Genomic DNA, 17,016 nt, shown 5'->3' with positions numbered 1-17,016 from the left:
AATAAAGCTATATTCTATTCTATTCTATTCTACTCTTGTCAAAGTTCATTTATTTCAATTAGGCTTCATTTACAACGACTTTTGCACTTCAAGGTATGTCATGAATGAATGGTGATATATGATGATTATAGCAGAAAAATGGAATAGATGAATTTTGGTGTAGAGATAAATTGAACAAAGGCTACTTTTTACCCATGTTTCCCACGGGATTGGTATAAAACAGAAATTTCATGCGAACGGAGTCGGAAATATTTCAAGTGTTGCAAGGATAATGAAATAAAAACATACATAGGCAGTAGTTTACTTCAGTTTTATTTATTATTGAAAACAAAATATTTACCACAGAAACAAGTATACCCATTTTATCCCAAAACATGACAACCTTTCACCGCGATCTTACAAGCATTTTGACCAAAATACAAATTAAATGCTTAGAATTTATTACCTTAACATTTTTTGGTATTTTTTATTTCGATGTACCTAACAATACCATATTGAATAAAAACATACAACCACAATAAAACAAAAAGAAACACCTCAAGGTTGATTATATGTAACATAGTTGCAATACTAATAAGGTATTCCAGGATCAGACTAATCACGCAAGGACCTGCCTCGCAAGACGTTACTTTTCTGTCAAAGTATATGATCAACGATCTAATGCGATTATAAAAACCGTTTAAATAATCGTTGTTTCATCGTGTTCGTCGGTTAAAGAGCTCTGTAAAAATACCTTTTTATCTAATTGAATGGTGTAAAAAAAACGGTCAATACAACAACTTCTACTTTAGTATAAGATATTTCTCGTTTTCCTTAAAAAATGCGGCTTTGGCCGTGGCTAGTTACCACCCTACCGGCAATGACGTCGTGTACAAACCGAAAGTGGTGTGGATTTTTATCCTACTCCTTTAGCCTTATATTAGATTGCACCATCACTTAACCATCAAGTGAGATTGTAGTCAAGAGCTAACTTGTAAGGATTAAAAAAACGCAACGACAATACCAGGTTGGTATTGTTCGTTCGCTACAGAAAAATGTCTTGGTAAATGTGAAAGAACTCAAATATTGCAACTATGCTAGAAAACTACGCAAGTAATCAAATTAAGAAAATTAATACTTTATCCTTAATTTCTAAATAACAATCGCCCATATTTTATTTATTGTTTATGAATAAAATTCAACTTAGTAATTTACTTATTTTAATATTGAATATTTATATGATTACAACACATTTTCACTATAATAATATAAATTTTGTTTAAACGCGAATTGGGTTAGCTTTATTTCATGAGTTAAATTGATTTTTTTTTGTATATATAAAGTAATAAAGTTAAAAGATATTGCATCTATCATTTATCATAAAAACAATACGTACATCGGTAAAAATAAAATGCTTCTCCGAAATTTCAAAATAAACGTCTTAATGAAAACTGCTACAGGATGCCTAATAATAAACTATAGTTTTTAGAATTATTGTCTGTCTGTAATTAGTTCAAGACAAAACGTTACAACGAAAATTATAGACTAATGTATATTTTTATTGCGTCTGACAGTAGGTATCCAAACGACTACGGTTAAATAAATTTTGTGACCAATACAAGTAGGTACGGCTGCAGAAACAGTGTACAAACTTAGGATATTCATCACTTAAAACCAATGATTTTATACTATTAGACACGTTACGTGCCTACAAAATCACCGCAAAAAATGTTCCATACTCAGCTAGTCCACTGTGCACACACATGCACTATTTTGTGCTTACTTTCAATATATGTATATTATACAGGGTGTTCGGTAGTTGACGAGTCCTCCACACATAGGAGCCGAACTAATATGTTTTTTAACATAAAAATAAAAACTTTCTATGTTTTCATACAAAGTAATTCAAATAACTCCGACTAGCTATGTAACACACTTAACATAACTTTCGTTGAAATACTATGCGACTAAATGAAATTGGAGCCAATTGGGTGACCTTGTTAGCATCAGTTTTGAAGCGCAAGTGCCATATCTAATAGTATAACATCATTGCTTGAAACCTAGGTACATTTAGCACATACTCAAAGAAATAAAATTTTCGAACTATATCTACAACATAATATGCTTGACAATACAAAACCTTTTGTCTTAGCTGAATGCATGATATCTACAATGGACTAGATAAATATGATCTATAATAAAATTGTTTTTGAAATATTTTCTATAATACCAATTATTGTAATTTTTATAACTTCACACGGTAAAATGTTGGGTTATATATATATTTTCAATAGAAACCAGACAATACTATATAAGGATGAATAACATAATAAGAATTGATTAGAGTGTCATGGGGAAGTTGGAAAAAAGGCATTAAAAATTGTTTTTCAAGTCGCATAATTTATGAATAGATTAAAAAACAAATTATTGAACTTGAAAATTGTTTTAAATTAAGGTAATCCTACAATTTGATCTATTTAAAATTCATTATTATATTTATCTATTTAGAATTAGAATGCTTTCTACATTATGTTGTTTATTGTATTGATACATCAAAAAAGGCTGTTTAAGGCGTCAATGTGGCATTTAAATATTCATTTAACAATGTGTTTACCTGAAAATGTATGAATTGCACTTGTATTGTATATTTTTTGACATACACAGAAATTAGTCATCATTTATATAATTATTATCAGTGTGCCTAGTGGGAGTTTTCAATGTTTTCATACGGTGACTATCGCGTAAACGTAAACGCGAATTTCTAAAACTGAAACGCGCCATCTAAACTTCGTCTTTTTAGAATTGGCATAGTTTTTAAACAAACATGGCCGTACTCATCACTGACATTAGTTGTGACGTCATCCTAGGGATGGGCCGTTGATAAACCATATCGGGAATGAACTACTGAATGAATATCGAACTCAAAGAATAATTTAATATTTTATAACCCGTTCTAATTCTTATTTCACAAACTATTCTTAGAATATTATGAAAATCTCCTATGATGTTAAACGCGTATGTTATAGCACATTCATTTTATAAATTCTCTTATAGTGGCACTACTGCACAACTACTTCAATTCCTTAAAAATTCGCGTTTACGTTTACGCGATAGTCACAGTATGAAACATTGAAAACTGCCACTAGGCCCTCAGTTGATATCCTTTTCTGGAATGGTCATATTTGAATGTAAACAATATAATCAAACCACCTTTCCAATAAATAATGGTACACCTAAATTGCACTAGCTAATCATCTCTAATCTTACTTAACATATGTTTATTTTACATTGCGATACATATATATAAGTTTTGTGATCCATAAAAAATCTTCAACCTTCATCATTGTATGAAGATAATAATTACTACAGCACTCAGACCAATTACCTTCTCGCTAGAGGTTCCCCCTCTGTCAAAACAATTTGATCATGATCAAATGTGTTCATACAATCTGCGTCGATAGAATCAACGCTTCACTGTGTTAATATAACACGTGTAATAGGATTTAAAATTTATATCTGTGTGTAGTGAGGACACTGGATATATTTAAAGGTGTTGAATATTTTGGATGTGTGAGTTTACCTCGTCCCTTCAAAAAACATGGCGAATTTGACAGCAATACAAATCATAGAAGGTAATGGGTCTGAGTTACAGCATGATCATTATAATCATCACCATCAAGTAAAATTTAATATGCACCAATTAAAAGTACATCATCAATTAATACTCCTACATACAATGTATTGATAATCCTACTATAATTATCAATTAATTGATGATCAATGCTATCACAATCATCAACTGAGTGATATTCATCGTCATGCCATCCACTAAAGCTTGGCAAATTCGTTCGTAACACTCCAAATGGTCCGCGGGGGCCCCGCGCGCTCGATTTAATACCCGCTCAGTCCTTCCCCTCCCGTCGCCCGCATATCAAGGCAGTGTCTTCAACGAACGTGCCAAGCTATTAATGCAAACTTCCTTTTTGAACATTTTATTAATACACTTTTCATTAAAGCACAAACAAGGCATTTAAAATATTTATTTAATACATTTCATTTATTTATTTTTTTATAAATTCAAATTACGTTTATTCAGTTACATTCGTTTTAAATTTTCATTTTGAAGGTGGATTTTTTTCTAACACAAACATTATAAAAACTATTGAAAAGTCAATGTTTTAAGTTAAATTACAATATTTATACTTTGGCAACTTCATTCGTAACACTCGCGATATCAAGCGCGGGCCGGGGGGCGTGTAGCGATGAATGAAAACCCACGACTGATGCACGTCACCCCGCATGCACGATTTCACACCCGCGCAGTCTTTCCCCCCCGTCGCCCGCATATCATGGGAGTGTTATCAACGAATTTGCCAGACTATAATAAAACAAGCATCATATAACACTACAAACATAGAAATACACCCTGTTTCCACCATTAGGAAATACATGAAGGGCAAATGAATTTTATAAATAAATTATATTAAAGTCATTCTCTAGCTAACTCAATCTCTTACAAAACGTTGAGTTTGTCCACACCTTGTTTTACTTTTCCATCCAACTCAGAGTATTTTCGTTCTAAGTAGGAACATTCCGAATCAGTGAAAAACTTATATTAATATTTCAAAAAGGCTTGCTATAAACTATGATATAATTATAGTATTTAGAGAAATCTTGGTAAGCACTTCTATAATTTCACTATATCATACATACAACATATAACAGTGCTAAATCGATTGTGCATAAAACTAAAAAACATCAATGAATTTTACAAGAAATTAACGAAAAGAATACCAGCAAAATCTCTCACTAACCTGCTTAAGGACCTTGGATTTACTACAACTGTTGAAGTAAAACTGGAATCCAAAACTGCGAAAGTCGTGTTAGCCCAGTGGATATGACCTCTGAATTTGACTTGGAGGGTGTAGGTTCGAATCTTGTCTGGGGCATGCACCTTCAACTTTTCAGTTGTGAATTTTAAGAAATTAAATATCACGTGTCTCAATTGGTAAAAATACATCAATTCATATTATGATTATCGTAAGGAAAACTGCGTACCTGAGAATTTTCTCAATTCTCTGTGTGTGAAATCTGCCAATCTGCATAGGCCAATGTGGCAGACTATTGGCCTAACCCCTCTTATTCTAAGAGGAGAATCGTGATCAACAGTGAGCCGAAAATGATGCTAATGACGATGATGAACCAAAGCTGCTCTAGTAGGCACTTACCTAAGCTAAACAGAGAGACCAACAACTTGTTGTAAAGAAATTCCTTAACCCTACACCCATAGTCACACACAATGGACCCGGTGGCAGGTGGTGATTCCACTGAATGCTAAGATATGCCCTTCAAACTTTTACAGAAAAATAAATCTTGCTTTAAATGATGTTTTAGATCAATTTTACTTTTAGGTTTGATTAGAAAATACAAAGTAGTTTTATTAGGTCTCATTAATTTAGACATCAAGCAGGGAGTCGCTGGATGCAGACGACGGCTCAGGATTGGATCCCTACAAAAAAAGACCTATATCCTTCAGTGATATATTATCCATCCATCCGCTGATATGACGATGATGAGTCTTTTGTACACCTCACTTTATAGTTCCTAGCTCTAAAAAAGGTTTAAATTTTACTGTTTTTTATAACTTCTTATTTAATCAGCTTCAACACTAATTCTAAAACTCCCAAATGCGTTTAGTTTTGTACACTATTGAATTAGCACCAAAAGACACTTTCACTTGAACACACTATGCACAATCACATACCTATTTTTTATATACTTATGTAAATACATATACATAATATTACATTACCTAAAAGTCCTTTTTTATGGATATAAATTTGAGTTTCAACTGAATAGCCACAGTGATAAAAGTCATAATTAGATTCAATTATTCACATTAGGAAAACACTGAACATTGTTATGTATGTTTGCGATAACTCTGTCGTTCATAAGCCGGTTGTTACATTTATTTTTTGTTGGAAAGAAGAAATTCCAAGGATGGTTCCATGATATTGTATTGGTTGACATTTTGTATTGGTTGACAAAAAAGGATATTGATAGAAGTGTGTACAATTTTAATAGCAAGGAGGATGACAAGTTTAAAATAAAGCCAGTTCCTTGCAAAATGAATCTAAGAAGACTATACACACAGTTATATTTAAAACCATCGCTTACACAAAAGTTGGTAGCAGAGCAAAGGTTGATAGAATAAGTACGACACATTCACCATCTACGATTCTGTTGGATAGAAGAAATTGTAAGGGTGGTCCCATGATAAGGAAACCAGAATCTGATGATGTTTTCACAGAGAAATCCAGGGGAACTTTCGAGAGTCACTCCACTCACTCACAAACCTGTGAGTTTCCTTCGAAATTAACTTGCAGGCTTTCTTCTGTCTGATTTCCTAATATTTCTTTTAAGCTGCTGTTGACTAAAGGCCAAAGAGTAGAGTAGTCTTTTGTCTACTGCCATGTAATCTACTGTGCTTTTCATACTCTGCGGCCAATTGTCGGCTATTCTCAGAGGGTACATAGTTAAAACATTGATATTTGGAGATGCAGGTTTGGTATAAACCTCCTAGTATTTTTACCAGTTTTAGTTAAGACCTTCAAAATAAGATCCTCATATTGAAGGTCTTAACTAAAACTGACCACAATGTGTTAATATTTTCTTAATCTGAATAATTGAGAGTTTAAAACATTTCACTTATCATTAAAATATAGGTCTTTGGCAGTGCATAGAATATGAATATTAGTATAAATATGTATAATTTAATTAAAACATGTGTTTTTTACATTTTCTATTTATAAATATATTCTTGCCACAGTTACTGTTAAGTTCTTCAATCGCAGTTTAAGTGAAGAGCAACATAACTCACCAATAAGATAAAGTTTGGCAAAATATTTGCAGAATAGATGACAGATAATTATTTGAATTTTTTATTAGATATTTTAGGTATATTTGTATAGTTCAAAATTATTGCTTAGTCCATGCTAACATCGCCTTTATTTAAATAGCTTTTGACGCTATTTTCATATCACTTGCTATTGTGATTTGATAGTGGCAGATCACATGGACTTTTTCATGACATGACAATAGTTACCTTTACTTCGAAGCTCAGACTAATTACACAAGGACCTTCCTCGCTAGATCTTCCTCTTCTGTCAAAGTATATGATCAATGATCTTACGCAATTATAAAAACTGTCTCTATAGAATCAATGTTTCATAGTTGTAATCGTGTTTGTCTGTTAAAGATCTCTGTAAAAATCTTTTTGTGTAGTTGAATGGTGTAAAAAACGGTCAGCAACTTCTAGTTTAGTATAGGATATATACTTTAAGCTCATTTTCCTTTAAAACTGACAGGCAATTTTGTTCGAGAAGTTCATAATTTATATCAACATCTGTGAAAAGTAACTCCAGTATCAGTATCAGTCTTATCCGTCTCAACATTAAGCATTTGCGAAAAATAATCAAAATATTTATATATTAAAAAAAAAGATTCCTTTCAAAGAGGCATCCTTAAAAATAATTTGTGGCGTATTTACGATACGAATCCTTATGTAATTAGTCCAAGCTTCGAAGCGACTTACCATAAGTCAATCTCACAGCAGCAGTACCAAACACATCACACACAATTATCAACTTTATCACTTGGCAACACAGTTCAAACTGTTCCGTCACTGGTTCACTAGCAACACGGGCATCACTTCCACGCAAGTTTGAGCATTTTCCGCGACGCGAAGTACTTGGTGCTGTAAGTCGCGACTATGAGAGCGGCTAGCACTATTGTGATGAGGTAGTAGTCGAAGTCGTCCTTTAGGAGATCGAACGTCTTCGACGGTGCGACGCGTGTGTAAAATAAATCTGTAAATTCAAGCATATCTTAGATTTAATTTTACAAAGAAACTAACAACTCGTAACTTACAATTTTTGGTAAAAATTGATTTTGATGCAGAAAGCTTCAAACAACTTTTCCGGTAATACCCGTAAATATCTTGTAGTATGTACATTAAAAACGTTTTTGGTCGCATAAAACGACTTTTAGTGATACTTAAAAGATGTTTCTTGTCTCCCCTGTAAAGTTCGTCAGATTGCAGGTACGAGCTATCACATCTAGACCGACGAAAGTCTGAGTAGTTTTCAAAAAGAAATACACAAACAAAATAATACTATAATAAAATAATGCAAAATATGTCATGTGATCAAAATCGTCTTGTTATGACAATTATATATTCAGTATCAGAAGTGGGATTTTTAGGGATATTGTTAGATTTAGTTTTAGTAAGACCATATACTGCAGTGAAACCAGTTATCCTGTGAGTAATACCACCTCTCTTAAAAGGAAGTCTTAGGCCTTAAGTGAGTCAGTAAAAAATAGGTTGATGATGATGATAAGATAAAGATAAGATAAATATACTTTATTTGCACACCACAAAGACAAAAACAAGTGAAATAAAAAACAAATTAAGAAGAGATCAGCATACAAAAGGCGGCCTTATCGCTAAGTAGCGATTTCTTCCAGGCAACCTTCGGTTTAGGAAAACTTAAGGACATCAGCAGGTGGCGTAAAACAAAAATAACCATAGTATTAGTAATACACATACATACAAATAATTTACATCCTAATACATAAACAATATTACACAAATACCTACAATAATGAATAAAATACATATCAAAATATACTAATAAATACCTTATATTGAAAAGAAATAATATATACAGATCGTCTTTACTGCACCAGATAATGAGTCTTTACGGCATTTTTAAAAATGACCAGTGTCTTTGATTGCCGTATGTTTAAAGGGAGAGCATTCCATAACTTAACGGGTTGCACAACGAAAGAATGTTTATAAAATTTCGTCTTATGCACGGGTAAACATAGAGTTAGTAATCGACACTGTCTCAGTTCAGACTGCACTCCCTGAAACGTAAATTTCTCCTTCAGATACACAGGAGATTTTGGATTAAACAACACACAGTACAAAAGTGAAAGTACATGCAGATCCCGGCGACGACGAATAGGGAGCCACTTGAGCTTCTGACGGAATTCAGAAATATGGTCATATTTGCGTAGGCTAAATATGAACCGAATAGCAAGATTTTGAAGTCGCTCAAGTTTATTGAGTTGGTCCTCAGTTATATTTAGATAGCTCGCGTCCGCATAATCTAAAACCGAAAGAAGAAGAGAATGTGCTAACATAACTTTAGTAGGAATTGGTAAAAATGATCTTAAACGTCTCAGTGAGCCAAAAGTAGCAAACATCTTTTTACTCAACTCTTTGACATGCACGCACCACGACAACTGGTTATCAAGATGAACCCCAAGATCTTTAACTGTGTCACAAAAAGGAATAGTGGTACCATTATACAAAACTGGCCGGAGATCTACCCAATCAACTCTTGAGATGAGGGCAGGACTACCAATAATAATGGCCTTAGATTTTAGGGGATTTACCTTAAGCCCATACTGTCTGCTCCAGATATCAATTGCGCTAAGGTCACAGTTTATAGCAGAGACAGTTGAGTTTAGGTTCTCAAGAGATGAAGAGCGGTATATTTGGATATCATCTGCATACATATGGTAAAGAGAAGTTATATTTTGAGTGATCGAATTAATGAAAATAGAGAAAAGTAATGGAGATAACACGCCACCCTGAGGTACCCCTGCCGTAACATCGCACCAAGATGAAAAGAAGTCATCAACCCGAATGCGCTGCTTACGTCCTTTGAGGTAGCTCTGAAACCAGTCTATAACCGATGGAGATATGTTAATAGAGCGTAATAGACTCAACAAAATGTCATAGTCTACAGAATTAAAAGCATTACTGAAATCAAGCAGAACTAGTACAGTGAGTTGTCTATTATCCATCGCCCAACGAATATCGTCAGTAACTTTAGTCAAAGCGGTAACCGTACCATGACCAGGACGAAAACCAGATTGTAATGGACTTAAAAGTAAATTTCGGTTTATGAATACGGATAACTGCTGGAAGACAAGTTTTTCAAGGACTTTAGAAAGGAACGGCAAAATAGAAATTGGACGGAAGTCAGAAAACGTTGTGGAACAAATTTTTTTAGGAAGAGGAATAATTTGTGCATTCTTCCAAGCCTGTGGAAATTCACTGGAATAAATGGAATAGTTGAGGATATGTGTAAGAACTGGGGAAATAATATCAATGATAGGAATAATCATATTACGGCTTACGCTATCAGAACCAACAGCATTCGAAGCGATAGACAAAACACTCTTCTTAACATCACATTCGGATGATGATGATGATGATTAAGAGAAGAAATAATAAACACAAAGGACTCACCTAAACCTGTGACAAGCACAAGACTAGTAGATTCGAGGCCCGCAGGCGCTGTGAAGACGCCCATCACTCGCTCTATCGTGCGGTTGTAGTTGAGCGTGGCCTCAGCATGCAGCGGCAGCTCCGGGGTGTAGGGCAGCAAGGCCTCGTCGCCGCCCGTCAGGCCTCGTCTCGCTTCTAGGTACGCCCAGGGCATTTCTATCACTGCTCCTGTTGTTAGACCCACTGGAAATAACATGTTACTTAGTATGACGTGACGGGTAGCAGCGATAGTGATTGTAGCATTATTTTGTGGTAGAGGAAACATTTCAAGCAGGTCCCAGGACTTGAGACCTAGGGCGTAGGTTTAAGGGATCCCTTTAGTATGCTGCTGTGATCAATAAATTACAAAATAAACATTACAATACAAGACATTATTTTATTAATAATTACAACAAAAAATTATTGCATAAAATCACTAACTCGACTAGCAACGTGACGGTGTCCACGCTGCTTAACAACTTAACTTTGCTTAACAAACAACTGAGCCCAAGTCATCAAATACCCTTGTATACCATCACTGTTGCAACAACTTCGCCACCCACCCTAATTATCAAGGAACTCGTAATATTAGTGAATATAACAGAGTTACAAGCACGCAGTGTTGCTGTTATGGTCTGAAGGGTGTTTGTTTAGTGTAATCACTGCTATATGAGGCTCAATATCCTCAAGTTGAAGAGCACAGGTCGCTGAGCTAATCGAGCTTGACGGCGAGAAAGTGAATGACCCTGAGCTACATCATAATTATACAGCTAGTTGAAGTTCTACACACGCTTGACTTGGGGAGTAAGTTGGTGAAAATTACGAAAAGTGTACTCGGGCTTTTAAGATGCGTGCTGCCATCTACAGGCATAGTGGTGTGTTTGTTATTTAAAACTACCAGTAGATGGCGTTTTTAAGGAACTTTGAAACAATCCCTTTTTGTACATCCATCATACAGTTATGCCTGAGACTCATAGATGGCGCTTTGTTTTTTTATTTAAAAAAAGATTTACTTCAGTCGTGTGGTCTAAAGTACACTCGTTTTTCTATTATTGGCGAACTGAGCATCGCTCGCATGCGGTATCTATTGAGCACCGATACTCACGCAGCACGTGTCTGTCGGTTAGGCTGCGCTCGGTGATGGTGACGGCGGCGGCGGTGGCGCCGGCGGGCAGGATGTAGGCCTGGCGCTCCACGGCGGGCGCGCGGTCCGACGCGAACGAGCTGAACGCCGCGCCGGGCTCCAGCCAGCGCTCCTGCCCCTCGTACAGCTCCATTGTCGCTGAAACACGAGACCAATTATCCACAACTAGCTGACGCCGCGCGGTTTTACCCGCGTGGTTCCCGTAGGAATACGGAGGATAATATATGGCCTATAGCCTACCTCGATAAATGGGCTATCTAACACTGAAAGAATTTTTGAAATCGGACCAGTAGTTCCACAGACTACCTCATTGAATTATACATATAGATCTAGGAATCCAAAGATATCACTTCTGCCTTATTTCTAAAATTGTTCTACTCCCTCATACTCGTACACATGACATCTATGATGCGGTGATGGTAATGTACGTGCCTACATTTTGTGACAAAGCATCGGCCAGTGAACTCCGGATATAATTATAGTCATATCCTGGACTGAAAGGGAAACGCGCAACGGCCCATACAAAGTCAGTCTAGGGAATCCAGGTAAACCCCTGTATAAAAGTTTAAGGGTAGGTATATATATGATGTATAAATAAGAATCTGGTTAAATAATTTGGCTTAATAAAACTATGTTGTAGAAGACAAATGCATTTTTTATCACTCTTCTAGGGCAAAATGTTCGCCGATTTACCAAAGCGGCGAAGTAACATTTCAAGCTGTATTATTTTTTCTAATACTAACAAGCTTAACAAACAAGAAAACAAACAAACCAACCATAACACATCTTAAAAAAATATTGTAAAACGCAGCCCAAATTCAAATTAAAGATGACTTAAAAATTTCGTAAAACGTTGTAGCGAACTAAATTATTAAAGTTGAATTATGAAGATTTCTTAGATAAGTAAATTGCCGGGTGGTTAGGTTAGGGCGGGGATGGGCATTCTCTTTTTCAAGTCATCTGTAGACATTTAATTTAATTTACAAAATATTTTTATCCACTAACTAGCTTAGTGAAGGTTATCAGATACATTGGATTCTTAGACCATCACATCTGTCTGTCGCTCACCAATCTCGAGGCGGCGATGCTTCTCGCTGCGGTAGAGGTACGCGAAGCAGTTGTCGGCGTGCACGGCGAGCGGCAGCGCGCGCGCGCGCCGGTGCTGCGACGCGCCCAGCAGCGCGCCCGACGCGCCGTCCAGCACCACCGCCGTCACCACCTCTGGCGGACAACACCATTACTCATTACTATCATATCATCTATCAAAGAGGTTCCCTTCATTGCGTCATTCCCTTCATTTTATCATTTTCATTAGACGATGGTTAGATAGTTTGTACATGTAACATTACCCCTTTCATCATTTTATGATTTATAAGGCAAGTGGTGTATATTTAGAAGGAAAAACTTCGACCTGTGGACTGTGGGACGTCTAACTGTATCTGGAAAGGGAACTCACTTTTGTTGATATCCGTTCCTAGAGTCCTAGCAAGCATCCACTATATCTTAGCGTGGTGGGCGGTATGGAAATTGTCCAAAAACACTGATAAAACACAGCAGCACACTATACACAGGATATCACTTCTTAATTAATAGTTCACAGGAGTGCAGCGGCGGTCGCGGAGTAGAATGATTTATTCGTGGAAACACGCGTAATTTGTTGTGGGAGAAAAGGAGGAAGATAGCGGATGATAGGAGATTTCGGGACGAAAGAGATTTTTCTTGATGTTTTAATTCCGACCAGCAAGGGTGAATGGAACTCTTGGAATATTTATCTATTTATTTTATTGATACAATAATTTTACATAGGTCTGTGATCTCCACTCTAGGATTCACTGTATTGTCGTAATCAGTTTCTTCCACAGCAAGCAGTGAAACAAGAGTAAGACAGTGCAAGAAGTGTGAGACAAACAAGTTAAATTAGGTAATAAAGTTAGTTTTTATTAAATAGTATTAATATGAATGTTTTTAAACTAAATTCTAAATACCCAAATTGATGCACCTGAATGAAGACGTACCTTTGTGCGTCGGGTCCGGCGTGTCGAGCACGAACAGCACGAGGTTGGGGTTGGAGTACTTGTACAGCACGCTGCGGTCCGCGAGCGCCCTGCCCGGGGAGCGCACCCGCTCCAGGCGCGAGCGGCTGGCCACCGCCGCCACCTGCGCGCCGCCCGCGCCGCCCAGCCGCACCGACCACGTGCGCTGGGCCTCCACAGACTACAACAATTCCAAACTTATTATTGAAAAAAACTTCTTTTTTTATATACTCTACAAGTTAGCCCTTGATTACAACCTCACCTGATGATAAGTGAGGATACAATCTAAGATGGAAGCGGGCTAACTTGTTAGGAGAAGGATGAAATCCACACTCTTCTTTGTTTCTACACGAGATCGGACCGGAACGCTAAATCACTTGGCGGCACGTTTTTGTCGGTAGGGTGGTAACTAGCCACGGCTGAAGCCTCCCACCAGCCAGACCTGGACCAATTAGGAAAACCTCAATCGACCCAGGGCTTCCGTCTCATAAATCCACCGCGCATACCACGGAGGCCGTCAAAACGTCTTTACACACCCTTGACTTCAAGAGTGTGCTGGTGAATGAGTTACGAAAATTGTAATTGAGCAATACTGCCGCCATCTACAGGTATAATGAAACAATGTTTGTTATTTTAAATTACCAGTAGATGGCGTTGTTAGTGAACTTTGAAACAATCCCACTTTGTACACTTCAACCTGCTGCGATATAGATATACCTGAAGCACATAGATGGCGCTTTATATTTGAAGGAAGTTTTACTTTAGTCATGTGGTCTACAGACACTCATATTTTGTTATCATCTTTAAACTATGAATTTCTTAGTTGGCTATCAGCTAATTAGACAAATAAATAATTAAGAAGATAAATCTTGACAACGTGTCAAGCATGCTTGTTTACAGGAAAGAGAATTACGACGCGAAACATCAGCTCTGGAAGAGCCGATGGATGTCCACCACGTTGGGCTCCTAATGATAACCACGCACCAGAAATTGCAGTTTATGTCGATGATAATGACCATGATGATGATGATGATGGTGATGATGATGACGATTGTGATGATGGTGATGATGATGAGTATGATAATGTGCTGTTTATTCAACTCACCGCTCCATTGTATTTGAGCGCATAACCTTGCACTTTCCCACTCTCTTTCTCCGCTACGTACATGTAGAGATTCTCAACCAGAGACGTTGCAGAAATCGGAAATACCTGCGAATTGAAAACAATGTGTGTATAAGAAATCTACGATATAAAAAAAAATCTCCGTAAATATTTGTCTGTAAGCAATATATTTGTTTGTCGCTAACCTGGCCTTATTAGAAGGCTCAAAGTCACTCAGCGGGCGATTGAGCAAGCTATGCTTGGAGTTTCTCTGCGTAATCGAATCAGGAATTAGGATATCCGCAGATGAATCAAAGTCACTGACGAAGCTCAGCGAGTCACGAAGCTGAAGTGGCAATGGGCAAAGCACATAGTTCGAAGAGTCGATGGACGTTGGGGTCCCAAGGTGCTGGAATGGCGACCCCGCACCGGAAAGCGCATTGTTGGTCGACCCCCCACTAGGTGGACCGAAGACATCAAGCTGGTTGCAGGGAGCCGCTGGATGCTGGGGGCTCGAGACCGTTTTGTTTGGAAGTACATGCAAGAAGCCTATGTGCAGCAGTGGACGTCCATTGGCTGATGATAATGGTGATGATGATGATGATGAAGCAATATACATGGCACTTACTTGTACAGTCTCGTCTTCGTCTAACAGCACGAGTGCGTGCAGTTTCTCCGAGTCCGGCGTGTGCAGCAGCGCGCACTGCAGTATGCGGACGTCCAACTTGATGGTCTGCTCGCCCACCAGGTTGCCGGTGATGGGGTTCAGACTTATGATGTAACCGTTGCCTGTTTCCTGTCATAAAGAACACTCTTAATTAGCTTTTATGAATAAAGTATTCAGAAGAAACGGGTGATGCTTGGAGTTTCTCAGCGGATCCGAAACGTGGATGTCTGTAGAAGCAAAGCATTTATAAGCCAATATGCAAGTAAATGTTCATTTGCACTGTTGCAATTCGCGTCGCGCGATGCGTCTGTACGTCACTCAAAGCGAAGTAGGACTGAGAAGAATGGTCTGGGATAAGAAAAGGAAAGTGGAACTGGTAGATCCAAAAGTTAAAATGAAAAACATGGAGAGGTGGACCAGTGGGTATACGAAGGCGAAAGAAGAGATGGTTGAATTGTATACGACCTCGGATATGTGCGTAAGAGAAGTTGTGTGATAAAAGTAAATGGCGATAATGATGATTAAGTCATTTTAGTATTCCACACTCACTTCATGTTTGCCCACGACGGTGACGTACGCGTCGTGCGGCGGATGGCGCGCGGAGCGCCGCGTGTACAGCACCACGGCCTCTGCGTCGAGGCCGGGCTCGTAGCGCCTCCACAGGATCTCACCGGACAGATTGTCCATGCCAAATATCTACAGTACAGTCCAAACTAATTTAAAATACCGTCTGCTTAATAGACCCCACAATGAAACCGAGGGGTTTCATTAAACAGTCGGATTTGTATTGTAGGTTAGGTATAACACTTTCACGAATGAGACGATCATAGATAAGTTCAAGACATAAAACTCTTCATGCATTTTCATAAAACACCATTTGCCGTGCCTTGCCAAAAAACATGGGCAATTAAGTTTACTCGGGTATTTTTTGGGCAAAACATTGGAAATAGACAAAACCGGACAATTTCTCGCGGGGTAGCTGTGCTTGTATGTTTCAGTTGGTCTCTACAAAACAATCAAACATATCAAGAACGTGGTGTTGCGATCGAATGGATGTTTATTAATCGATCACACCAGAACTATTGAATGGTTGAATGAAATTTGGCAGATATATAGAATGTAGTATAGAATAGCTCTTCGGTCACTTATTTCGATACATTTATGCCGATCTTCCTACAGAAACTAGATCTATGCGAGAGAAACCGTGGTGCACAAGATATCTTCATACCTTCCCAGCTTCAGTGATGAGAACGATGATTTTGTGCAGATTGAAGTAGTCCCGGACCAGAGCGTTAGTGGAGTCTTCCTGAGTGCTCTGACCTTGAAGGTTTCTGATCAGATTCTGCAGCTGTGTGTACTGCGAGTGCAGGCGACGGGAGAACGCCGACCACACGGAACCTGGCATGTTCTACTGATGAGTGACTTCATAACTTGAAGGTTTGTTATAGTTATTTTTGACTGATTTTAATTTATAGTAATTATATGACATTGAATAATTTGATGTTTCATTATACCTGACATGGCATTTTAAATAATTTTGACATAAATTCTGACAAGTTTATAAATTATATTATTATTTTAACACGACACGCCCGCGACTTCGTCTATACTAACTATATAACTTAACCGCTATTGGTCGACCATAATATGTCTTTTACTTCTCATGAGATACATTGTTGACTCATGCTATGTAAATTATATAAAAAACCAGTACCAGTGTTCCACCAAACCAAATCTCAGCCAATTTAG

At 37.5% G+C, this 17,016-nt stretch overlaps 1 protein-coding gene across 1 annotated transcript in view; it reads right to left on the bottom strand.

Annotated features, from left to right (window-relative positions):
- Positions 1–291: 291 nt before the first annotated feature.
- LOC112051529 (ER membrane protein complex subunit 1) overlaps positions 292–17,016 on the bottom strand; it is a 34,282-nt gene continuing 17,557 nt past the window's right edge. Inside the window, exons 8-16 of the mRNA XM_024090218.2 lie at positions 16,496–16,665; positions 15,817–15,963; positions 15,229–15,396; positions 14,604–14,708; positions 13,481–13,679; positions 12,534–12,686; positions 11,427–11,603; positions 10,304–10,525; positions 292–7,847 (exon numbers count right to left, since the gene is read on the bottom strand). Of these exons, the coding sequence (XP_023945986.2) occupies positions 7,687–7,847; positions 10,304–10,525; positions 11,427–11,603; positions 12,534–12,686; positions 13,481–13,679; positions 14,604–14,708; positions 15,229–15,396; positions 15,817–15,963; positions 16,496–16,665 (1,502 nt within the window). The 3' untranslated portion in view covers positions 292–7,686. The remainder of the gene's footprint in view (positions 7,848–10,303; positions 10,526–11,426; positions 11,604–12,533; positions 12,687–13,480; positions 13,680–14,603; positions 14,709–15,228; positions 15,397–15,816; positions 15,964–16,495; positions 16,666–17,016) is intronic.

This window comes from Bicyclus anynana, chromosome 10 (genome assembly GCF_947172395.1).
Source record: "Bicyclus anynana chromosome 10, ilBicAnyn1.1, whole genome shotgun sequence".
In the NCBI taxonomy this organism is placed as follows: Eukaryota; Metazoa; Arthropoda; class Insecta; order Lepidoptera; family Nymphalidae; genus Bicyclus; species Bicyclus anynana.
The sequence above is the reverse complement of the archived record's forward strand: the minus strand, read 5'-3'. Positions and strand labels throughout refer to the sequence as shown.